Here is a 22,048-nt window from a genome sequence, read left to right as displayed (position 1 = left end):
GAATTTTTGTGGTTTGATAAATTTGTTCAATAGGCTGAGATCCAGGATTGGTCTCCAGTCCCCTGTCTTTTTTGGCACTAAAAAGAACCTCAAGTAAAACTTGGATCCTGTCTGCTCTGGTGGGACTGGTTGGACGACTCTTTTTCTTAGCAGCTTTTCTATTTCTAAGGCTGCTAATTCCCTCTGATTGGGTGGTACATCAGGGATTAATTTAATGGGTCTGGGAGTTAAATCGAATGGTATTTGGTAGCCTCTGGAAATTATTCTCTGCACCCAAACATCAGTAGTAATAAGATGCCAGGCTGGTAGATGCAAAGAAAAATGACCCCCGACTGCTTCCAGAGGAAAAGCAATTGGGCCGCTGCTCAGGAGCACTGGTAAGGTCTGCCAGAGAATCTCTAGCACCCTGGTTACGTGGACCCACTCTACCATGAAAGGGGACATCTTCCATATGAGTTGCCCCCTCTTCCCTGGGGGACTGTTCAACACGAGTGTCACGAAAGGATCCACTGTTCACCACGAGTGTCACGAAAGGATCCTTGGGATTTCTTAAACCACATCTCTCCTCCCTTCTGGTTCCTGAAGTAGGACCTCTGGGGGTTGGAAAAGCATATGCCCACAGCAGACAACGTCTTTCTGTCTTTCTCACTACGTGCAAGTGTGTCTCGTACCTTGGGTCCAAACAGTGCAGATTCGTCAACAGGTGCATTGACGAAGGAAGATTTAAAGGGGTCTGCGAAGTCAACCACATCCAAGCATTATGTCTCATGACAATGCCAGATGCGGCACCTCGAGCTGCCCCTTCAGTGTTGTGAGATATCAAACATATCGAGGAGTTTGAGATGGATTCAAGGGTAGCTAGCTGCAAGGTGACAGTATCACACACCTCATCAGGCAGTACCCCCACCAAAGAGGAAGACATTTCAGAAATTAGATCTCTTTGGAGGCAAGTAAAGTGTGCCAGACAGTTCAGCAACTGAATGGCGAAGGTTGCTGAAGCATAGGTCCGCTTCCCTAGTCTGTCCATCGTCCAGGACTCCCTTTTTGGAGGATGGACAGTGGAATTCCCCCTTGGTGGCTGCTGCCATGACCATAGAATCAACTGTCAACTGCTTGGACCAGTGGGGCTGGTCCTCGGGTGAAGATAAAATTTTGTCTGGCCTCCGAGGGACAGGTTCTACATTGTCTGGTGCCTTCCAGACATGCTGCACAATTAGTTTAACAAGGTCATCTGCCGGTGGGGTCACCCAGGAAGTAGATGGCCAGGCACGGAAGGCCTGCAAAGAACACAGATTCCTCAGAAGAAGGGTTAAAGGACTTCCAGTCCCCTTGCTGCTCGAGGATTTCGAGAATGTCTCCAAATGAGACGTCATCTGGGGGAGACCGTGGGGACCCTTCCCCCTCATCACAATTAGTGTCTTTGGTGATGGATTCCTCCAGGGAATCAAGGTGTTTCCTCTTGCACCATTTCTTCCGGGGTGGCTCTCTAGTGGGATCTTCTGAGGAGGACTCCAGAGAAGGAGTTCTCTTCAAAGGGGTTTCTTGTGACTCCCATCCCTGGGGTCCCAAAATAGTGGGTTGGGAGAGGTGCATGCTGGGGGGGGGGGGGAGTTCTGATACTGATGTCATAGGCGCTGACTGTGAGCCTTCAAAATAAAGGACCCTCTCCATCACCTGGACAGCAGGCCCACCTGAGGATGGATGGGAGCCTGGAACTGGGAGGGACAACCTCGGAACCAGGGTCACACCCCGCCCTGAGGAGCCCACCTCCAGTTGAGGTGCTACGAGAGAAGCCATCAGAACCATGGACATAGAAGGCACCAGCAAGAAAATAGGTGCTGGACTAGGTACCAAAGGCCCAAGCACCGCTCCAAGGAAGCATTGGCTCTACTAGCTGCCAGAAGCTGGTCCACAACCCACGCTAGGTCTAAGTCAGAAAAATATCTAAAAAAGGCTGCTGAAGGAGAATCAGATCTTTCTAGAAAGGGGCTAAACCTTTGCCTCAAAAAAAGGGGTTGTAAGTTGGAGAGTATCTTGTCCTTGGCAGGTATTCGTGTTTTGGAGCCAAAGAAACTATTGGCACCGTGGCCGGGGATGGTGCTGAAGCATGTACAGTCATCGGAGCCAATGTGGGATCCAAGGTCAGCACCGAAGTCAGTGGTGCCAAGGTTGGAACTGAAATAGGAGTGAATATTATGGACGGCACCAAGGGAGAGGACACAGAGCCTGGTGCTAAAGAGGTCTGCGCCGAGGGCACCAGCAAATCATGGAGCCAACTCGGTTCTGCAACTGATGGAGATGCAGAAACTGAGTGACTCGTTTTTTCCTTATGTTTTTTGGTCTTTGGAGGGGGTGAGACCTCCGACCCAGATAGAGCATCCGAAAAAGGTGTTTTGAGTAAACCTTTTAAAATACGTTTATTTTTACGTTCTACTAGTGTCCGATTACTAAAACTAGCACAAATGTCAGTCAGCTTTAATATGATCCACGCCCAAACAGTAGACACAATGAACATGTGTATTCGAGTTAGGCATCTTACGTCCACACTTGTCATACTGTTTAAATCCCAACTTAGCTTAGGATTAGGTTATAGGCGACAGTGAGAAAAGGCTAACTTGACTAAAATTTAAATAATTTTGAAGAGAAACTGTCTTAAAAATAACAATTTTCTACTTAGCTTTGAGAGAGATTGCTAGCACGTCTGACTAGGAATGTGGAGTAACTAGGAGAGGGGCAGTGTGGGTAGGTCTTAGCTGCGAGTTTTTGGCTTGTGTGAGCTTGGAAATGGCCGTATCGGTTCCGAGGACGGAACCAAGGTCCTATTTGTAATGAATGAACAAAGATTTACAACATCAGATGAATATTTTCAGGATTAACTACACTTGTTATTTGCTTTATACAGTGATCACTACTGTTTTGAGCATTTTAAAACATTTATTAATTTTGTGCAAAAATAGTAATTTCTCTGTTTGTTGGCTTTTCTTGTGACTCTAAATCTCTTTGCAGAATTGAGAATTAGCCAGGGACTTAGTTGTTTGATAGTTGTTTGTTGTTTAATCTGAACTTGAGAGTTGCTTTTACATTAACATATTTCAGGGTCAGATATCATGTGGCAGAAGGCGATTACATGGGAGCTGCTTTTGATGTGCTTTTATATTAACAGATTCCATGGTCAGACATTTTGGGGCAGAAGGTGTTTACCTGGGCTCTCTGAGTTGAGAAGCAGTGGAGGAAGCTGAAAACATGATTTATATTGGACAGAGGGCATAGGAGTTACTTTACAAATGTTTTCTCTACTATAAAAGCGGTGGTGCAGCGGTAGTGTTGTCTAACAGCAAGAGGTTCTCCCGTTTGATTCTCAGCTGGAGCACCTTCTGTGTGGAGTCTGCATCTCCTCCCCATGGTCGAGTGGCATTCGAAAGACATGCGTAAATGGGCATGCCTTCGTTGTAGGGCATCGAGCTGGCACCTCTGCACCGTAAAAATCTACTGCCAATCATTGTAGATTCCACTGTGGCGACCCCTAACCGGGAAAAGCCGAAAGAAGAACAACATAAAATCAGGCAAGTTGCATGGCTCTTTGCTCACTTACAGAGAATTTTCCAATGCTTTTCCAGTGTTTGAGCTGCTTCCAGAGCCATCCAGGCTAAGATACAACTGTTTTCTCGATTAACTGCACTTGTACTAACTTTATACAGTAATCACTACTGTTGTTGAACATTTTGAAAACACATTTAATTTTGTGGCAAAAATAGTGATATCTCTGTTTGTTGGCTTTCCTAGTCTATGTGCCTCCAAATATCTTTGCAGAGTTGGAAATTAGCCAGGGACTTAGTTGTTTGGTAGTTGTTTGTTGTTTAATCTGCACTTGAGAGCTGTTTTTGCTATGCTTTTACTTTAACAGATTCCAGGGTCAGACATCTTGTGGAAAAAGGTGTTTATCTAGTCTCTCTGAGTTGGGAAGCACTACTTCTTGTTTGCTGTTTAATCTACACTTGAGAGCTGCTTTTGCTGTGCTTTTATATTGACAAATTCCAGATTCAGACATCATGTGGCAGAAGGTGTTTACCTTGGCTCTCTGAGTTGGGAAGCACTGGAGGAAGCTCAAAGTGTGGTTATTTATTGGTTAGAATGTCAGTTTTCAAGCTTTTTGTTTCTCTGTGTGGGGCTTTCCACTGAGCCATGGCAGTTAGCAGTGCCCTCTATAATAGCAAACGCCTAGACAATAAAATTCATCTATAAAGTCAGAATTCGATCCAAAACCTGTTAAACAGTGTGGCATTGACCAGAAATAAGCTTACATTAGCTATCTTGTGCATAAAATGGCACTACCATATTCTAGTTTTATATAACATCCTGCCCTTAAACCCAGAAACTACCCTAGAGACCAATGTTAAAACCTAATCCTTAATCCTAAACAGCCATCCCTATTACAGGACCAGACAACATGGATATGCAATTTCCAAATGTCTATGTAGCCAGCTTTGAAAATCGGGGCATCCTAAGACAATGTAGCAATTGTCTCATGTCAACTAATTAATCATTAAAGAAAATAACCTGGTATGCAAGAGATGTAAACACACAACTTCCTTGGAGGCAAAAATCTGGCACAAAAGATGTTGTCAGGAATACCTACACTACATCCCTCACGCATACCATTCACACAGATTGCCTTATGCTCAGGTGCTTAAAAGAAACCTTCCCAAATCTCAAAGACCTCCAAACCACCTAATAGCAGCATTGCCCCTCAGCAGTCACTAAACTACACACCAAAAGCAACACCAAACATCTCACATAGGCCTACACATAATTGTCCCCCAAGTTCAAAGCTCATAAGGCAGGCAGGCACTTTACCTAAAACTCGTCACTGGGGACTCCAATGTACGACACACACACAGATGTTCCACTCACCAGGCTGGACAAGAAGAAGATAACATTTGCATACCTACAGCCAGGATCCACAGTGTCACACACACACTCAAGTTAGTGCGCCCTAGGTACCAATATAATTCCATCATAACCTAACAAGTTATCATTCCAGCTTGAAAGTAAAACCAAATACTAAAGAAACACACTGTCAAAAAAGCCGGAGGGAAAATACCTCAAAGTCCTTTATTAATAAATGATTTAGTGCTTTTTTTCACATTAACACTGAACTTCATCAGAACAAATTTAATTACACAACATCTCCTCATATATCACTTACCCAATAAAACCCACTTTAAAATTACCCTGTCATAACTTGCACGCCCATGTACCTGGATTTAAAGGAAGATTGATTGTTTTATATAGTGTCTATTAGGATGCAATAGGCTCCGTATACACTGTATAGTGTTTACATGGAGCATAGGGGCATAAGTTTTATATAATAATGTTAGCTTTTATTTATTTATTTAACATTTGTTGACCGGGAAAGTCTGACTAGGTTCCACAGATCCTGTTTTCAGTGGAGGCCCGGGGAGAAATGCTCCAGAAGCATGTCTTTAGAATGTGGGAGGAAACTGGAGTACCCGGAGGAAACCCACGCGAACGCAGGGAGAACATGCAAACTCCACACAGAAGGCACCCCAGCTGAGAATCGAACTGGAGAACCTCTTGCTGTGAGGCGACAGCATTAACCGCTGCACCACTGCGCCGCCCTGCGACTGTTTTATTATTTTGAATATCTCAAATGAGCGTTATGGTTGAAGCACTATTTAGAGTTGCTTTAACTCAGTTTTATATTCTCTGATCATTTATTTCCAGAATTAGAGATACACAGATGTGTTTTTGCACATTATGCCTTCTTTTTTGTTACTGATACATATGTACATGTGTGAGGTATATATTATTACACAACACCACTTACCCAATATATACCTCAATTGTACTAACAGAGTTAAATAAACTCTACCTTGAAGTGACATACATATTGAATACCACATTTACTGTTTATTTTTGATTGCCTGTATTTGAATGAGGTATTTACAGACACAAGGCTCATGCTCTAGATGCGAATAAGGCATGTTTTTAACTTTTTTAAGTATCAGTAATACATAGATGCATTATTGCACCTTAGGATTTGCTTTTTCGCTATGGATGTGTATGCACATGAAATCTATAGAAGATCAATGTTCTTCTAAAGTGTTTAATAGGATGCATTAGTAACTGTATGCAATGCATAGATTTTTTACTGGGGACACGGGGTTGAAGCGTTCACACTTCTATTAAGTTACAATGAAATATTTATGATTAGAGTGTGAGGCATATATCAAGTACTGCGCATGATCCACTCTAACTAGTTTTATTTTTGTATCAGATAACATTTTCCCATTATGCAGCTTGATTGTACTAAAGAGTAGAATAAGTTTTGCTTAAAAGTGACATACATATTGTATACTATATTTATTGTTCACTTTTAATTGCCCGGATTTGAAGCAGATGCATGTCTAGTGCTTTAGATGAGAATAGGATATAATCCTTGCTTTTGAATGACGTCTGATTCTTCTATTGTATATGAATTCATGACAGGACATTTATAATGTTTAATTGGAAAGTAAACCAGTGTTTATTTTGCTGTCAGATTCACATCTTTGTATTATGGGTCCTTATTGTTTTTGCCTGATATAAGACATTTACTATGTTTATCCACTAGGGGTTTCGAAACATTGTATCATGCTCAGATGGGATGTGATGTTATAATTTTGAGTAATCTGATTGGCTGCTTCATATTTTTAAATGTTTTGTAACCAGTTTGTTTCATGGTCTGATGAAGCTATTTAGTGAAAGCGCTTACTGTATGTAATTAAACTTGTTTTTTTACATTTTATGACAGTCGTTATTTATTTCTTGCCAAGTTTGTGGACTGCACTCGTACTTTTACTTATTGTGACTTGTTTCTACTTTATCCGCAGTCACACATTTATCCTCCCTGATATGGTATTTTTAGTTTTTGTTGTTTTACTGATCTTAAAGTTAGTTTTATTGGGCAATTAATACAAAAGGAAGTGTTGGGTAATTAAATTTGTTCTGATGATGTTAACTACTAATGTTAATGAAAGTACTAAATCATCTGTGACTTTAATGTGGTATTTCTCCTGCAGCTTTTCTGACAGCGCATTTGTTTAGTATATGATTCTATCATAGTCTATGTGGATGTAAATGACCTGAGGCATACCTCACTGAACTATATGAAAATAGACATAATGGATCTCTTGGAATATGTGTCAAAGATAGGTCTGAGCCTTGCATTGAGTAGCATTCTACCTTCACCAAGGATGATGCCATAGTAGGAACATAAAATGATTGATTTTAGTTTCTGGTTTCACATCAGGAGGGATCCAGTATCTGTCAGCATGGGAGAACACGGTCAAAAGACCATGTTGCTTTACCAAGAATGGGGTGCACCTATTCACGCAGTCTTTTGGATATTGGCTTAAACTTTACCCACTCCCTTAGAGCCTTTTCTAGGCTATGCCAAAAAGACAAATTTAACAACATAGTGAAAAAGCCTACAAGCAACCTTAAGGTGTTGGTGCTCAATGCTCTGAGTCTAAACAAAAAGCTCACACCATTCAAGGCCTTTTCACTCTGGAGAATGTAGACATCTGTAGACACGATCAAGATTTGATTTAAAGCTACTGGAAAGTACTCCGGAAGTGCAAGGCTACAGAGCCTTTCACACATTTAGACTAATGACTGGGCCAAAGGTAGGTTGGTTAACAGGATGATATCATGATGTTCATCCACATGCTAGTCACCATAGGTATGGTCCCTCACCATATCATGGCTAGATACAGGTCCCCATCTATGCCCTTAGAATATCATGACTCTTACCTAAACCTACAAGAGGTGCTCACCATCCAACCAAACACCCTAATCATGGGTGAATTTAACTACCCTTTTGTAGAATGGGAAATGCACACTGTCTAAATCTCACAGGTACAACACTTCATAGACTTTATTAACACAAACACCCTAGGCTATATAGTGCATGCTCCAATCAGAACAACAGACACACTGGATCTGGTACTCACCAACGTGGGAGAGAGTTGCACCTCTTTCGATGTCACATCTTCACTAGTAAGGTCAAATCACAAAGCTGTCTCACTTGAAGTAAAACTCAACCCAAAAAACCCAATTAAACAAGTAATGGTTAGGAACTATTCCACAGCAAACTACATGTTAGTAATTGACAGACTGTCAAACTTCAAGGGTCTCCGCAACCCCAAGACTACCTATGCAGAATTACTCAAAGACTTGCTATAAAAACATGTGAATGGATGCATACAGGCTGCCATATGTACCAGAAATAAACCCAAAACAAACACTAAAAACAAACCTCACTGGTACAATACTCACCTAAACAAGGTATATAATAAAAGAGGAAAACTCATGGCCAAAATCAGGAAAAGCAACTCCCTTAAACACAACTGCTTTTTTATACAACTAAACAAGAAACTAAAAGTTCTAAGTTCAGCAAGGCCAACTATGAGGTCAGGATAGCCTCACAGGCTAAGGATAATCAGAAGGCCTTTTTCAGTTACATCCAGAACCTTAGAGGTAAAACACAACAGTGTGCTGGAACTGGTGGTGAATGGTACCACCTACGCTGACCAGGGTGACATAGCAAATTTACTGGCTGATAAATTCAGTTCAAACTTCACCCCCCCCCTATACTCTCCCGAAGCTCCACCATTTGAAATCCCTTCCAACATACTTCCCCAGATATCAGCAGGGACCAGGTGTTGGCAGTACTTGTTAAAGGCAAGAACATTGCCTCCATGGGTCTTGACAACATCCCTGGTTGCCTTCTGAACAGTCTAAAACATGATCTATCAGGGTCATTTGAGGCACTCTTCAACTATAGCCTTGATACAGGTTACATTCAAACTGAATGGAAGGCCAACAACAGTCATTCCCCTCCACAAAGGAGGACCATCAATGGACCCAGGAAACTATATACTCATCAAGTCTCACAAGTCTTACATGCAAAGCCATGGAAAAAATTATCATGCAAATGATAAATAAGGACATTGGCAACCTACAGACACTGGACCCATTCCAGTTTGGCTTTGTAAAAGCAAGGACATGCCTTAACCCGGTAGACTTCTCTGACAGGGTCACCAAGGCAGTAAGCGAGGGTAAAACTGTACATACTACATATCTTGGCCTGGCTAAGTATTTGATACAATGCGCCACTCAGGCATTTTTGACACGCTCTCTCAGTTAGGTGTAAACTCTTACATGACTCAATGGATTGCTGGCTGGGTCACAGACAGGACCCAAGAAGTCAGGATTGGCAAGACCACCCCTACCAAGAGACCAGTCACTACTAGAGAGCTCCAGGGCTCGTTGCTGGACCTGCTCCTGTTTGACATCTAGTTCTCAGAAGTCAAGGCTAATGTTAATGGCCATTGGCTCACCAAGTTCACAGATGACTATAAATTAGGAGCTATTGTAGATTCCCCCAGGACACAAATATCTTGCAAGTGGGTTTAACACACAGAAAAGACTGATGGCAAAGCCATGGCCTAAAACTCAATGCCAAAAAATGATTAACAACATCATTTGAGAAACTATCAATGCATGTTAATTACTCCACTGATAAAATTCCCCTTAGCCCTGTAGCAAAGGAACTGGAAACATATGTAGACAGCATTGCAATCTGGCCTTTAACCAACATATAGCTAAAATAATAAAAAAAATCATTCTATGTCACCCAACGTATTAACTCAATGCCAAAAAATGATTTACAACATCTTTTGAGAAACTATCAATGCATGTTAATTACTCCAATGATAAAATTCCCCTAAGCCCTGTAGCAGAGGAACTGGAAACATATGTAGACAGCATTGTAATCTGGCCAACATATAGCTAAAATAATAAAAAAATCATTCTATGTCACCCAACTTATTGGTAAGGATGTGGCATCCAGGTCCATGGAAGTTACACTACCCACTCTTCTTGGTACTTAGCAGACCTATCATTAAATACAGTGCCCCCTTTGGCAAGTATCTAACCAGAAATATGCAACAGTTTTCATGCCCTCTAAAGTTTCTCACCAGGAGAATTCAACGCATGAATACCCTGTCCTACCTTGATCACCTAAAGGCTGTGTATCTGTATTCAGTCTCGGACAGGCTGTTGAAAGGGGATCATTGCCTGGCATACAGGGCATCCTCAGACTCAGCCCTGAGGGATCTGTTGCACATGCACAAAACAAAGGGCACCAGAAACACTAGATCAAATAATCTGAGCTTTGCTTGTGACATAAAACAGAACAAGCTGGAAGAGATAGACATGTGTCCCAAAAGATGCCTCACACTATGGAATAGGCTCTCCATCCTTTAAAACAGAGTACATCCCTGATCCTATTCAAACAAAACATTTCAATACTTATTTTTATGTGATCTCTTCACTCCAGCTTAAGACCTAGAAGCTACACATGTGATACCTGAAAAGGTGTTTAGTACTTTGGAGAGGGTGCCAAGATCTGCTCTTTTGCTACAATGGGACTTAGATCCTCTACTATTTATCTGGTCTTTCCCAGTTCCAGTCCTACCTAATGAGGAAGGCATGAAAAACACCTCCAGGCTAGCTGCACAATGCATCTGAAACTCTCCCGGTGCAACTAACACTAGGTAAGACTGCAATCCAAATTGTAGCTTGCTACAGATCTTCCACCATGCCCCAAGATTCTCACTACACATTTCTAAACATACTGGAAGATATTAAGATACAACCAAACACCATAATACTGGATGATTTCAACTATCCTGCTATTAACTGGGAAAACTACTCATGTACCAACACCTTTGCCCAACGGTTCTTGGAATTTAATTTAATAATATTTAATAATAAATAAATAAAATTCATAAATTCCAATGCCCTGGATCAACTAATCCATAGTGCCACAGGGGCTCCAATATCCTGGACCTGGTCATTACCAACATGGGAAATGGATGCTCCGCACCAGTGGTCACCCCCTCATTGGTTAGGTCTGACCATAAGCTAATCATATTTGACATCCACATAGCACCCCCACCCCCAAAGTAAGGAAACATCTGTAAAAAACATCTCCAAGTTCAACTTCATACTACTCAAGTCAGAATTGACAAACTTCATGACACCCATGCATATGGTAACTGAAAGTTCGACTGCCGAATCCTACATGAAAGCACTGTATGAGCACATCCACTCGTGCATGAATCGTGCCATCCCAAATAGAACCAAGATGCTCTCCTCCAAAACAAAAGAAAGCAAATCTGGTGGCCCCTGTTATAAACAAACTATACAACAGAAGGAAGAAACTGTTGCAGAAAAGAGGAAAATCCCAGGATGCAAAAAACTTCCTTACCAGCCTCAGTAAGAAGCTGAGATCCCTCATAAAAACCTCCAAAGCTAGTTACGAAAATAAAATTGCCTAAGATTCCAAAGACAACTACAAGGCATTCTATAGCTATGTCAAGAATCTAAATGGCAATGCTCAGATCTGCTCTGAGCTACAACAGAATGGCATTAAATATGCTGATCCCAAGGACATTGCCAATATCCTGGCAGATCGATTCAGTGCCAACTTCACCCCCCCTCTCACCCCCTAAAGAGTTCATCTCAATACCGAAAGATTGCCAAATTCCGGTAATCATGGCCACACAGGTAAAAAAACGCACTCTCCAAAGCTAAGGATACACCATCCATGGGACCAGACAACATCCCGGGCTGTGTACTACATGAACTACAAAATGAACTGGCACCTCACCTAAGCGTCATGTTTAATCATAGCCTCACCTCAGGCTTCATGCCCACTGAGTGGTGCACAGATACAGTTATCCCACTTCACAAGGGGGGATCCACCTTGGATCCTGGGAACTACCATCCCATCAGTCTGACGAGCCTGATCTGCAAGGCCATGGAACGTATTATCATGGAACTTATAAACAAAGACATTGGGCACCTTCAACACTGGACCCCACACAGTTAGGGTTCGTGAAGGGCTGATCGTGTCTCCTGAACCTGAATGACTTCTTTGAATCAGTCTCCAGAGCCGTGGATGACGGTAAAGCAGCCCACACAGCCTATCTGGACCTCGCCAAGACCTTTGACACCATGCTCCACTCTGGAATCATAGATAAAATTACTAAGCTGGGCATAAATCCCTATGTCACTCAATGGGTTGCCAATTGACATACTGACAGAACCCACACTGTAAAAGTAGCTGACTCCAAATCCAGCTCCAGACAATTGGAGTACCTCAGGGTTCAGTCGTGGGACCGCTCTTCTTTGGCATCTACTTCTCTGAAGTACAGGCCAACATTAAGGGACTCTGGCTAACAAAGTATGCAGATGACTGCAAACTGGGAGCCATTACTGAATCCTCAAATGATGTGGATATTCTAGAAAAGGGCTTTACAGAAATAGAGGTTTGGTGCCAGAGCCATGGGCTCAAGCTCAATGCCAAGAAGTGTATAGTTACCCCCTTTAGGAAAAAACATGTACCCATGAATTACTACATAGGTGGCAGTACACTACACACTGAAAGTGTGATAAAAGACTTAGGAACACAGGTGGACAATGATCTCTCCTTCGATAACCACATCGCCACAACAGTCAGGAAATCCTTCTATGTCACACACCTCATCACTAAGGGCTTTTCATCCAGAAAAAAGGATGTCATTGTCCCACTATACTCATCCCTCATTAGACCCATCATAGAGTACAATGCCCCATTTGGTATGTACCTCACAAGACATCTGCAAAAACTGGAAAGGCCGAGAAACACCTCACTAAAAGAATCATAGGCCTAAAGCAGATGCCCAATGCTGACCGACTAAAAAAGCTCCAGCTATACTCTGTCACATATCGTCTGCTCAGAGGCGATCTCTGCTTAACATACAAGGCCATATCAAACCCAAAGCTGTTGGACATGCTACACTTAAAGAAATCCCAATCCAACACAGTCACATGCTCCACTGACCTAAACCTTCTCATCACAATGAACAAAACATGCTGGAGGGATAAGTTCCTAACACAGAGACTCCCCATACTCTGGAATAGACTGTCCATACATATCAAGCAAAGCACCTCTTTGGCCCTCTTCAAAAGGAACCATGACGACTATATGGGAGATAGGAAATTTACCCTGGAAATCACATCAGTTGCCCTGCTAGACAGGGATCCAGGGAAGTAAATATTGTAGGAAGAAATAGCCAGGGAATTGTTATGGCTAGGCTTGTACAGGCCCTAGGGCTGATAGCCCTGTGCCAACCTATGAACAATTTCTATAGTGGAGTGCCATACGTCTCCATGTAATTTTACTGTGTGGAGACAGACTCAAGCATATGCTTCGAAAGGAAGTCAGGTTGAGGATTTCCTCTCAAAGTGAGGAACTGAGGAACAAGATCCCTGATGTGAATTTCTTGGGCAAAATGTTCTTTGACTAGCTGGTCCAGGACCTAGTTAATGACTGTCTAAGAAGAAAATAGGTTAATCATCTGTAAATCATCTCTGTAAACCACCTACTGTCACCCCCTACCACATCCTCCTCAAGAAATGGATAATCTCAAAAGAGGAAAATGTCTCACCAGCACCTAAGGAGGACCCTGAAGCCTCACACAATACTGACTCTTCTTGTATTAACAGAGTCACCCAAGTGGCTGACTCTTCCGGAAGCTCTGCTGCAGTCCTGACTTGTCAAGGATGATTCATGGAGGGCAGTTTTCTATGTTCACATTACTTGTTGAACCATCACAACTGGTAGGTGGATCTTAGACAATGCCTTTGGTTACACTTTGGAGTTCACAAATCCTTTGCAGAAAGAACGTTCACGGTTTGTCACTTATTTCAGCACATGTGCTAGAACAGATCTTACCACTGTTCCATAAAAAATGCTATAGTGGTTGTCCTAGTACTGGAGAATGGGACAACAGTTTTACCTTGCCTCCTCCTAGTATCAAGATGAATGGGTAACCTTGGTGCCCTGCTGGGCCTCAAAGACTTCAGCCAGTACATCTGGCATATTCAGTTCTGAATGGTCACCCTACAGGGGATCATATTCTTGCTCCTTGAGGGGATCATGTTCTTGCTCCTTCAGAATGCATGGATGGTATCATTAGATATGATGCAGGACTTTTTCCATATCAACATTCAGGGTCCACAAAGAAGATTCCAGTTTGCTTCAGGTACATATCACTGCCAGTACAGCTTTTTCAACATCCAGACTCTTTGCCAAGGTTTTGGCTCTTGTGACTAAAGCCTTCCAGAAAAAGAGTATCATATGGTTTCCATACATGGACAACTAACCCTTAGTGCCTCCAGAGACCATAATCTGGAAGCAAACATCTCTATTCCAAACTCAACAGATTCCTTTATTGCAACAAAGGTAACCACTCTCCAACATCAGCCATTCCTGTCCTTGGAGAAGGTGAGGAAGTTATTGCCAAGTAGACTGGATGCAAATGTAGTACTGAACCCTGGCCCAGATTCTGATGTGCCTTATTGGTTTGATGGTCGCCACAATTTGCACAAGACCATCTGAATACATGAGGAAACAGGTGCTGCAGTGGACTGAAAGGTATCTATAGCTGCAGAGCCACTACACATTCAAGTACCCATTTGTGGTGTCACACCCTTGTCTGTCTTTGGGCTCATGCACAATCTCACTACTGGGGCTTCTGTTTCTGCAGATAAAGTTACTACAGATTCTGATGTTGGATATTTCAATTGTGGGTTGGATAGTCCATCTTAATTTCCACACAGAAGTCATAGCAGTGCTCTGCCCTCAAAGCCTTATAAAAACAGCTTCTCCTGGTTTGTGTTATCAACTAAGCAAAGAACAAACTGTTATTTGTTTGGTACATAGGTAGACTCCCAAATGGACATGAGGTCATTCTCCTCCCCTTGCATGAAAAAGATGCTATTCTGGCATTGAGCCATGTGCAGGAGCATCACCCTCTCAGTGAATTAAGTCTACAAGAAGGTGAAAGAGCTGGTGGATTCCTTAAGTTTGTCTTCAGTTCTCTCCTGGAACTCTGGATTTGAAGGTCATGCCTAGTCAAGTTCTTCTGGAAATAAGGCACTCCAGAAGTGAGAAAGTACAGTTGTATAAGTAAACTTACTATAACAGTACATGTTCAGATGATCACTGCTGCAGTAGTCTAAACAATGTAGGTTTTATATATATATATATATATATATATATATATATATATATATATATATATATATATGTATATACACATATCTATTTATTTGTAGATCTATATATTATATTGTATAATATACATGTGTTTATATATATATATATATATATATATATATATATATATATATATATTCACTTCATAATCTCAAAATACTGAAACATCAAATTTCAGTATCTCAAAACTATGAAACTGAAGCCACAAAACACCGAAACTACAAAATCCCGAAACTAAAACCGCAAAATTCAAAACACCGAACAAACCGCATACACTACACCATTCATACAACACAGCACCTACATCACAACATAAACAAACAAAAACTACACACATACACAACTCATACACACATAAGCAGGGGAGCACTGTGCCCCCATACCCCCCTACTTATATATACTAACACCGAGATTGTACAAACAGGAAACAAAAGCAAACACACACACACACACACATTCGCCAGTCCCTCACACACACATCAAACATATCAGCACACTCAAACACACTCTAACCCCCACTCAAATCCCTTACAAAACATTCACTCACTTACCTGACAAAACACCTAGATCCACACACGGCACCATGCACCATAAACACACATTCCCGGACATCATGTAGCGTAAGGCCATCACCGCAAATTTGAGATATTCGAATTTGTGATTATGAACTTACGCTATTTTAAACATTCGGGTTTATAGTCTTGAGATACTGAAATTCGACATTTCATATATATACATATATATATATACACCCACACACACACACACACACACACACACACACACACACACACACACACACATGGTTTATTTGAGCTAAACTCGTTTGATCTATTAAAAAATAGTTAATTTGATTGAAAACTCATTTGATCTAAATTACAAAACATCAAAACTCATCTCACCGAAAATGTCACATGCAATAAATATATCTCCAAAAGCTTTTTTTGCAAGAAGGCAAGTCCCCCTGCACCCCCATACCCTCTAACTTAAATATATTAACTTCACAGTCGCACAGCCATGAAGAAAACAGAAAACTCTTTACACACTGAATCACAGATGGCACGCAAGCTTCTAGAAATAGAGGCACAGCTTAACACTGGGCATTAGCAAGGAGCTAATATGATTAACCCTAATTTGTATTATAATCTGATCCTCCCCACACCAAACCAAACCAATAGTCATTTTCAAGAAGCTAATATAGTTTTCAATAAAATGTGATTCAGTCATTTGTGGTTTAAATCAAATGAACCACTGTTTTCTTTTAGGTGAAAAGAACTTTAGATCAAATGAACTGTAACCTATATAATATAGATAGATGGATAGATAGATACATATAGATAGATACAGGCACACACAGCAATCAGCACACATGCCTAACTGAATGGGCTTTCTAGCATCATAGACAGATACATTTAGATAGATACAGGCACACACAAGAATCAGCACACATGCTTAATTGCATGGGATTTCTGGCATCATGCTGTATCACTACTCTGTTTCTTAATCTCCCTGGTGTTTAAATCAGTATTATGCACACTAATGCAATTTACTGCACAAAATTGCTTTCCTTATGTTATTCCTGTCGTGTAAAATGTGAGACTGTGCAAAACTTTTTGGCGAAGGCTGCTTGCAAAATAACAATTTAATTTATGTCACTGCATAAATTCAGCCACAATTACTAGCAACAGCTTTTCTTCTTCTGTGCCCCATAGTGAACAGTTCAGAGCACCTACCATAAGTGAGTCTCACAGAACTTTTTGGCACTATGACTGATTTTACACAATGAACGTTGTAAGAAATTAGATTTTTTTTCTTCAGCTACTAACAAAGTGGCATAACAGAAATATGCACTGCTTACTTACGTACACATGTAGCATTACCACCAACCCAGCCACTTGAACTGCAAACTCTTCTTGCTGCCCCTTGAAGTCGATACCTGTGACACATCCATAAATAAAAACACATTTAGAAAATGTTATAATATAGTTTATATTACATGAAATAACAATGTATACACATAAATTATAATTGTTTTCACTCAGATGTTACTACCATGATATTCATATTTAAATTCAAATGCTTGTCAACTAAGTACAACTTCAAAATGAATGATATATATATCTTTATTTACTTTACATTTGCTAACTGGGTAAGTATGCCTCAGAACACTTTTAAGCCAACCAATTAAACAAACAATAAAACACCACAGTATATTAAGGCAACAACACTTGTCATTCTTAAAGGCTGTCATCAGTAGTTAGGTCAAGCAAGTATGATGTTAGGGATTCAACCAAAGCAGAACAAGGGTAGTCTAGAAACAACACACCAGCACACACTTAAATTTAGAGCTTTCATCAAAAACTAGACTTTATCAGAATACCATGCATCTAAAATCAAGTTTAAATACCCTCCCCAGCAGTACATCAAACACTTAAATGACATCACTTCCCCTTGTGAAGAATAATCAACATATATAATTTTTGAATAATACAATAAAATGTTTTTTAAATATCAACCCCTTTTAAAAACATTAGAAACTACAATATTAAAACGATTAAGTTGTGTTACAACATTTTTATATAAAATATAATGATTTAAGCTTCAACAATGAACTTATAGTGACCTTGTCATTCAATACAGGAAACTGGCAGGCAAGCTTAATTTGCCATTTGAGCTCAAGGAATACTAGGTACTCATCAGAGGGCCCTCCCGAAGACCAAGATCAACATGCTCAATGGCACAAAATTTAAAAGCATGTGAGGGGAAAAGACTAAGATGTTTCTACAAAGCATTTTTTTTTTCATTTTTACATCTGATGTCATAAGTATGCTTGTATATCCTTTGCTTCAAAGCTCTCAGTTTTTCCTACATAGAACCCTCACGAGTCACACTTTGCTATATAAACAGCACCTCTAGAATAACAAGAATATTTTTTGCAAAGTAAGATAGTCCCTTAGCCCTTAATGAATAACTTGTCTATATTAAGTATATAAGGACACAGAGCATCTCCCACGTTTGAAACAGCCACCCTTTTCAGGTATATTTCTTTTTCTTTCCAACAGTCCCTTTATTGAGGTGTCCTTCTTGTAAACCACCATCGGTTGACAACCCACCAATTTAGTGATACTACTATCTAAATTAAAAATCTTCCAGAATTTTGTTATAATGAAACATGGCTGGGGACTTTTCTATCTACACACTTTTAGTCAAATTTCAGTGAATTCTGCTTGGGCAAAATTATTTTCTAAAGGCCTGAATTTTGTACCTACTAGAAAAGCTACTATTGTTGATACTGTAATACAGCTGAAATCTTTTAGTAGGAAATTGAATTTAGCATTACATTTTGGCAATAATACAGGTTCAGTGGAGCCTGGCACATTACACAAGCCTAGTATTTTTATACCTCCAGTACACCCTTTAGTTCAAATGTTTGAAATATTATGTGAGAATGAGATAACAGAAGTCTTGAGTCAACACAATAAAATAAACCCTACTAATATGTCACTGGCAGAATGGTCTTTATTTCTGGAAATAATAAAAAAACAATGAAATTAGAATTATGAAACCCAATAAGGGAGGGAGGCTTGTGGATATGGATTTTACTGACTATAACGCAAAGATGTTTGACATGCTTTACAGTGAAACTTATCTAGAAGTGTCTCACAACGAGTTGAATATTGCATATAGGAATATAGATCTTACCCTAGACAAGTTATTACTAAATGGAAAAATCAGGTTAGAGGTTCATGAGTTTCTGAAACTCAAACATCCTCAGGATAGGGACAATTTTTGGGATTCCTAAGATCCACAAGTCAATAACAACCACCCTTACATATGATTGTAGATGCAAAAGCATCAAAAATGTTTTGTTTGGCCAAGTTTGTTGATGGTAGGGTCAAACATGTTTTGGACCATAGGAAATGGGTAGTGAGAGACTCGTGGGACCTTTTAAAAAAAATAAAACCAGATATGTATGCTGATGAACTGATTATGGTCACTATAGATATTTGTGATTTATTCTCGGTCATTCCCCACGACTTGGGGCTTGAATGGTTCTATAACTATCTGTGTAAAAACATTAGTTTTGACTATGGTTCAATTCTGACCATTTGAACTTGTATGGAACTTGTTTTGGACAATAATTTAATTGGGTTTGAAGGACATATTTTCAAACAAAGATAGGGTGTGGCTAAGGGTGTGTGCTGCGCACCTACATTTGCCAACATTGTCTTGGCACACTGGGAGGACCTTTTCATTCTAAATTCTAGGTTTAAGGAACTGTGGACTCCTTCTGGTTGTTACTTGGATGACCTTGTCCTATTTTGGAAGGGGACTGAGGATGAACTAGATGAGTTTTTCTCTTACATTAATGAGACAACGGATTTTATGAAGTTTAGTATGGTTAAGGACAACAATAACCTACACTTTTTGCATGTGACTATTAAAAAGGACTACACTAGAAAAATGTTCACTTCCCAGTTGTATAGGAAACCAACCTACTCTAATTCCCTTCTGCACTACCAAAGCTGGAACCTTGTACATTCAAAAGAAAGCCCTGGTAAAAAGGCAATTTGTCAGGTTGGGTAGAATGATCTCTGAGGAAGGAGACTTTGCAAGGGAATGTGAGGTATTAAAAGATATGTTATTAAGAAGGGGTTACCCTACTGACTTTGTGGTTAACATCTATAATGAAGTTAAAAACAAGAAAGAAGTTGGCATCTTTCATACTCTCTTGTCTAATCACTTTAATGGAAGACCTTGAGAGGAGAAGTAACAATAAAATTAGTAGGGCTTTGGTCCTTCTATTTACTATTAACTTTTTTGATGTATGACACATTATAAAAAAATTCTGGAAGATTTTTAATTTAGATAGTAGTATCAATAAATTGGTGGGTTGTCAGCCGATGGTGGTTTACAAGAAGGACACCTCAATAAAGGGACTGTCGGAAAGAAAAAGAAATATACCTGAAAAGGGTGCCTGTTTCAAATGTGGGAGATGCTCTCAGTGTCCTTATATACTTAATGTAGATAAGTTATTCATTAAAGGCTATGGGACTATCTTACCTTGCAAAAAATATTCTTATTATTCTAGAGGTGTTGTTTATATAGCAAAGTGTGACTCATGTGAGGGGTTCTATGTAGGAAAAACTGAGAGCTTTGAAGCAAAGGATATACGAGCATACTTATGACATCAGATGTAAAAATGAAAAAAAAATGCTTTGTATAAACATCTTAGTCTTCTCCCCTCACATGCTTTTAAATTTTGTACCATTGAGCATGTTGATCTGGGTCTTCGTGGGGGGGGGGGGCCTCTGATGAGTACCTAGAATTCCTTGAGCTCAAATGGCAAATTAAGCTTAATGCCTGCCAGTTTCCTGTATTGAATGACAAGATCACTATAAGTTCATTGTTGAAGCTTAAATCATTATATTTTATATAAAAAAATGTAACACAACGTAATCGTTTTAATATTGTAGTTTCTAATGTTTTTAAAAGGGGTTGATATTTAAACCATTTTATTGTATTATTCAAAAATTATATATGTTGATTATTCTTCACAAGAGGAAGTGATGTCATTTAATTGTTTAATGTACTGCTGGGGAGGGTATTTAAACTTGATTTGTTAGATACATGGTATTCTGATGGTCTAGTTTTTGACGAAAGTGCCAAATTAAAGTGGGTTTTTCTATACTACGTTCTGGTGTGTCGTTTGTGGACTACCCTTGTTCTGCTTTGGTTGAGTTTCAACTTATGATGTTAGGGATGCCTTGAAACCAACCAATGTGAAACACCCTCTAAGCCAATGAGATAGTAAATTCCAGAGATTCAGCCCTAATAAGCAAACGATCATACACTAGAAAATTCAATCCACACCACGGAGTACTGGCAGCCCAGAGGAGCAGAGTGCAAAAACCCAGGACGGCAGTAAACAACAGTAAGCTAGCTTAGGTAAGAGAGGCTCAAGCCATGCAGTAATAAAAAGCCAAGTGCTAGATTTTGAATGCTGTTCAAAACCAGACAGGGAGCCAGTACAAGCTCTACAGCACTACAGTAAAGTACTATCTGGTTTGAGTATTAGTAAACAAGGCTGCAGAATTGTGCAGCTAGCCACCTACAACTAAACATAAAAAAAAACACCAACAATTTGGCATGCTCTACCGACACAACAGATTCCTCACTACATCTATTAAGGTCACTCTCGCTACATTTCTCATCCCTTCCCTCCTTTATGGTGCCCCTCTCCTAAAAAACCTACAATCATCTCAAAACAAAACTGTCCTCTTGTTATAATAAAATTGCCAAATTTGCCACTAGCCACAAATCATCTACCCATCACTGTGCATCCCTCCACAAACTTAACTGGCTAGAGCTTCCCAACGATCTCTCCTATACTCAGCTCACTTTTGCTCACAAACTAATTTTTCATCCCTCCCTCTGTCTCTCTCTCAGCTCTACCTTTAAAATGCACCTGCCACAAAGACTCCTAAGATCTAATAACCAAAACCTAATAGAACTGTACAAACCCCTCCACTCTCCAGGACAAAACCTCCTGTCCTTTGCCCTGGCATGCCTATGGAACTCCCTTCCTCCCTCCATCCGTATCACCACCAACCTCCCTGCTTTTAAAAAAATCTGAGTGCAAACTCACATCTAACATCATCTTGGGAATGCTCCTGCTCCCACCCCTCATAGTCTATTCTCCACTTCCTACAGGCTACTTTATCATATATTACCAGACACCAAATAATTGGCAAACTGTAATGACATCTTATAATTCTCTAATCACACTATTCCACTCAAGAAACTATATATTTACCGCAGCAATGCTTTGTTTTTCTACAAAATTATAACTTTTTAACCTAAAAATTTTTT

General features: G+C 40.1%; 1 protein-coding gene across 1 annotated transcript in view; it reads right to left on the bottom strand.

Annotated features, from left to right (window-relative positions):
* The window catches only part of LOC122806055 (membrane cofactor protein-like), a 1,194,338-nt gene that overhangs the window by 682,016 nt on the left and 490,274 nt on the right, over window positions 1-22,048 (bottom strand). The window contains exon 3 of the mRNA XM_044076296.1: window positions 17,038-17,111. Within this exon, the coding sequence (XP_043932231.1) occupies window positions 17,038-17,111 (74 nt within the window). The remainder of the gene's footprint in view (window positions 1-17,037; window positions 17,112-22,048) is intronic.

The sequence above is a fragment of the Protopterus annectens genome, chromosome 7.part0 (genome assembly GCF_019279795.1).
Source record: "Protopterus annectens isolate FY-2018-M chromosome 7.part0, PAN1.0, whole genome shotgun sequence".
Lineage (NCBI taxonomy): Eukaryota > Metazoa > Chordata > Ceratodontiformes > Protopteridae > Protopterus > Protopterus annectens.
This window is presented reverse-complemented; position numbering and strand designations above follow the sequence as displayed.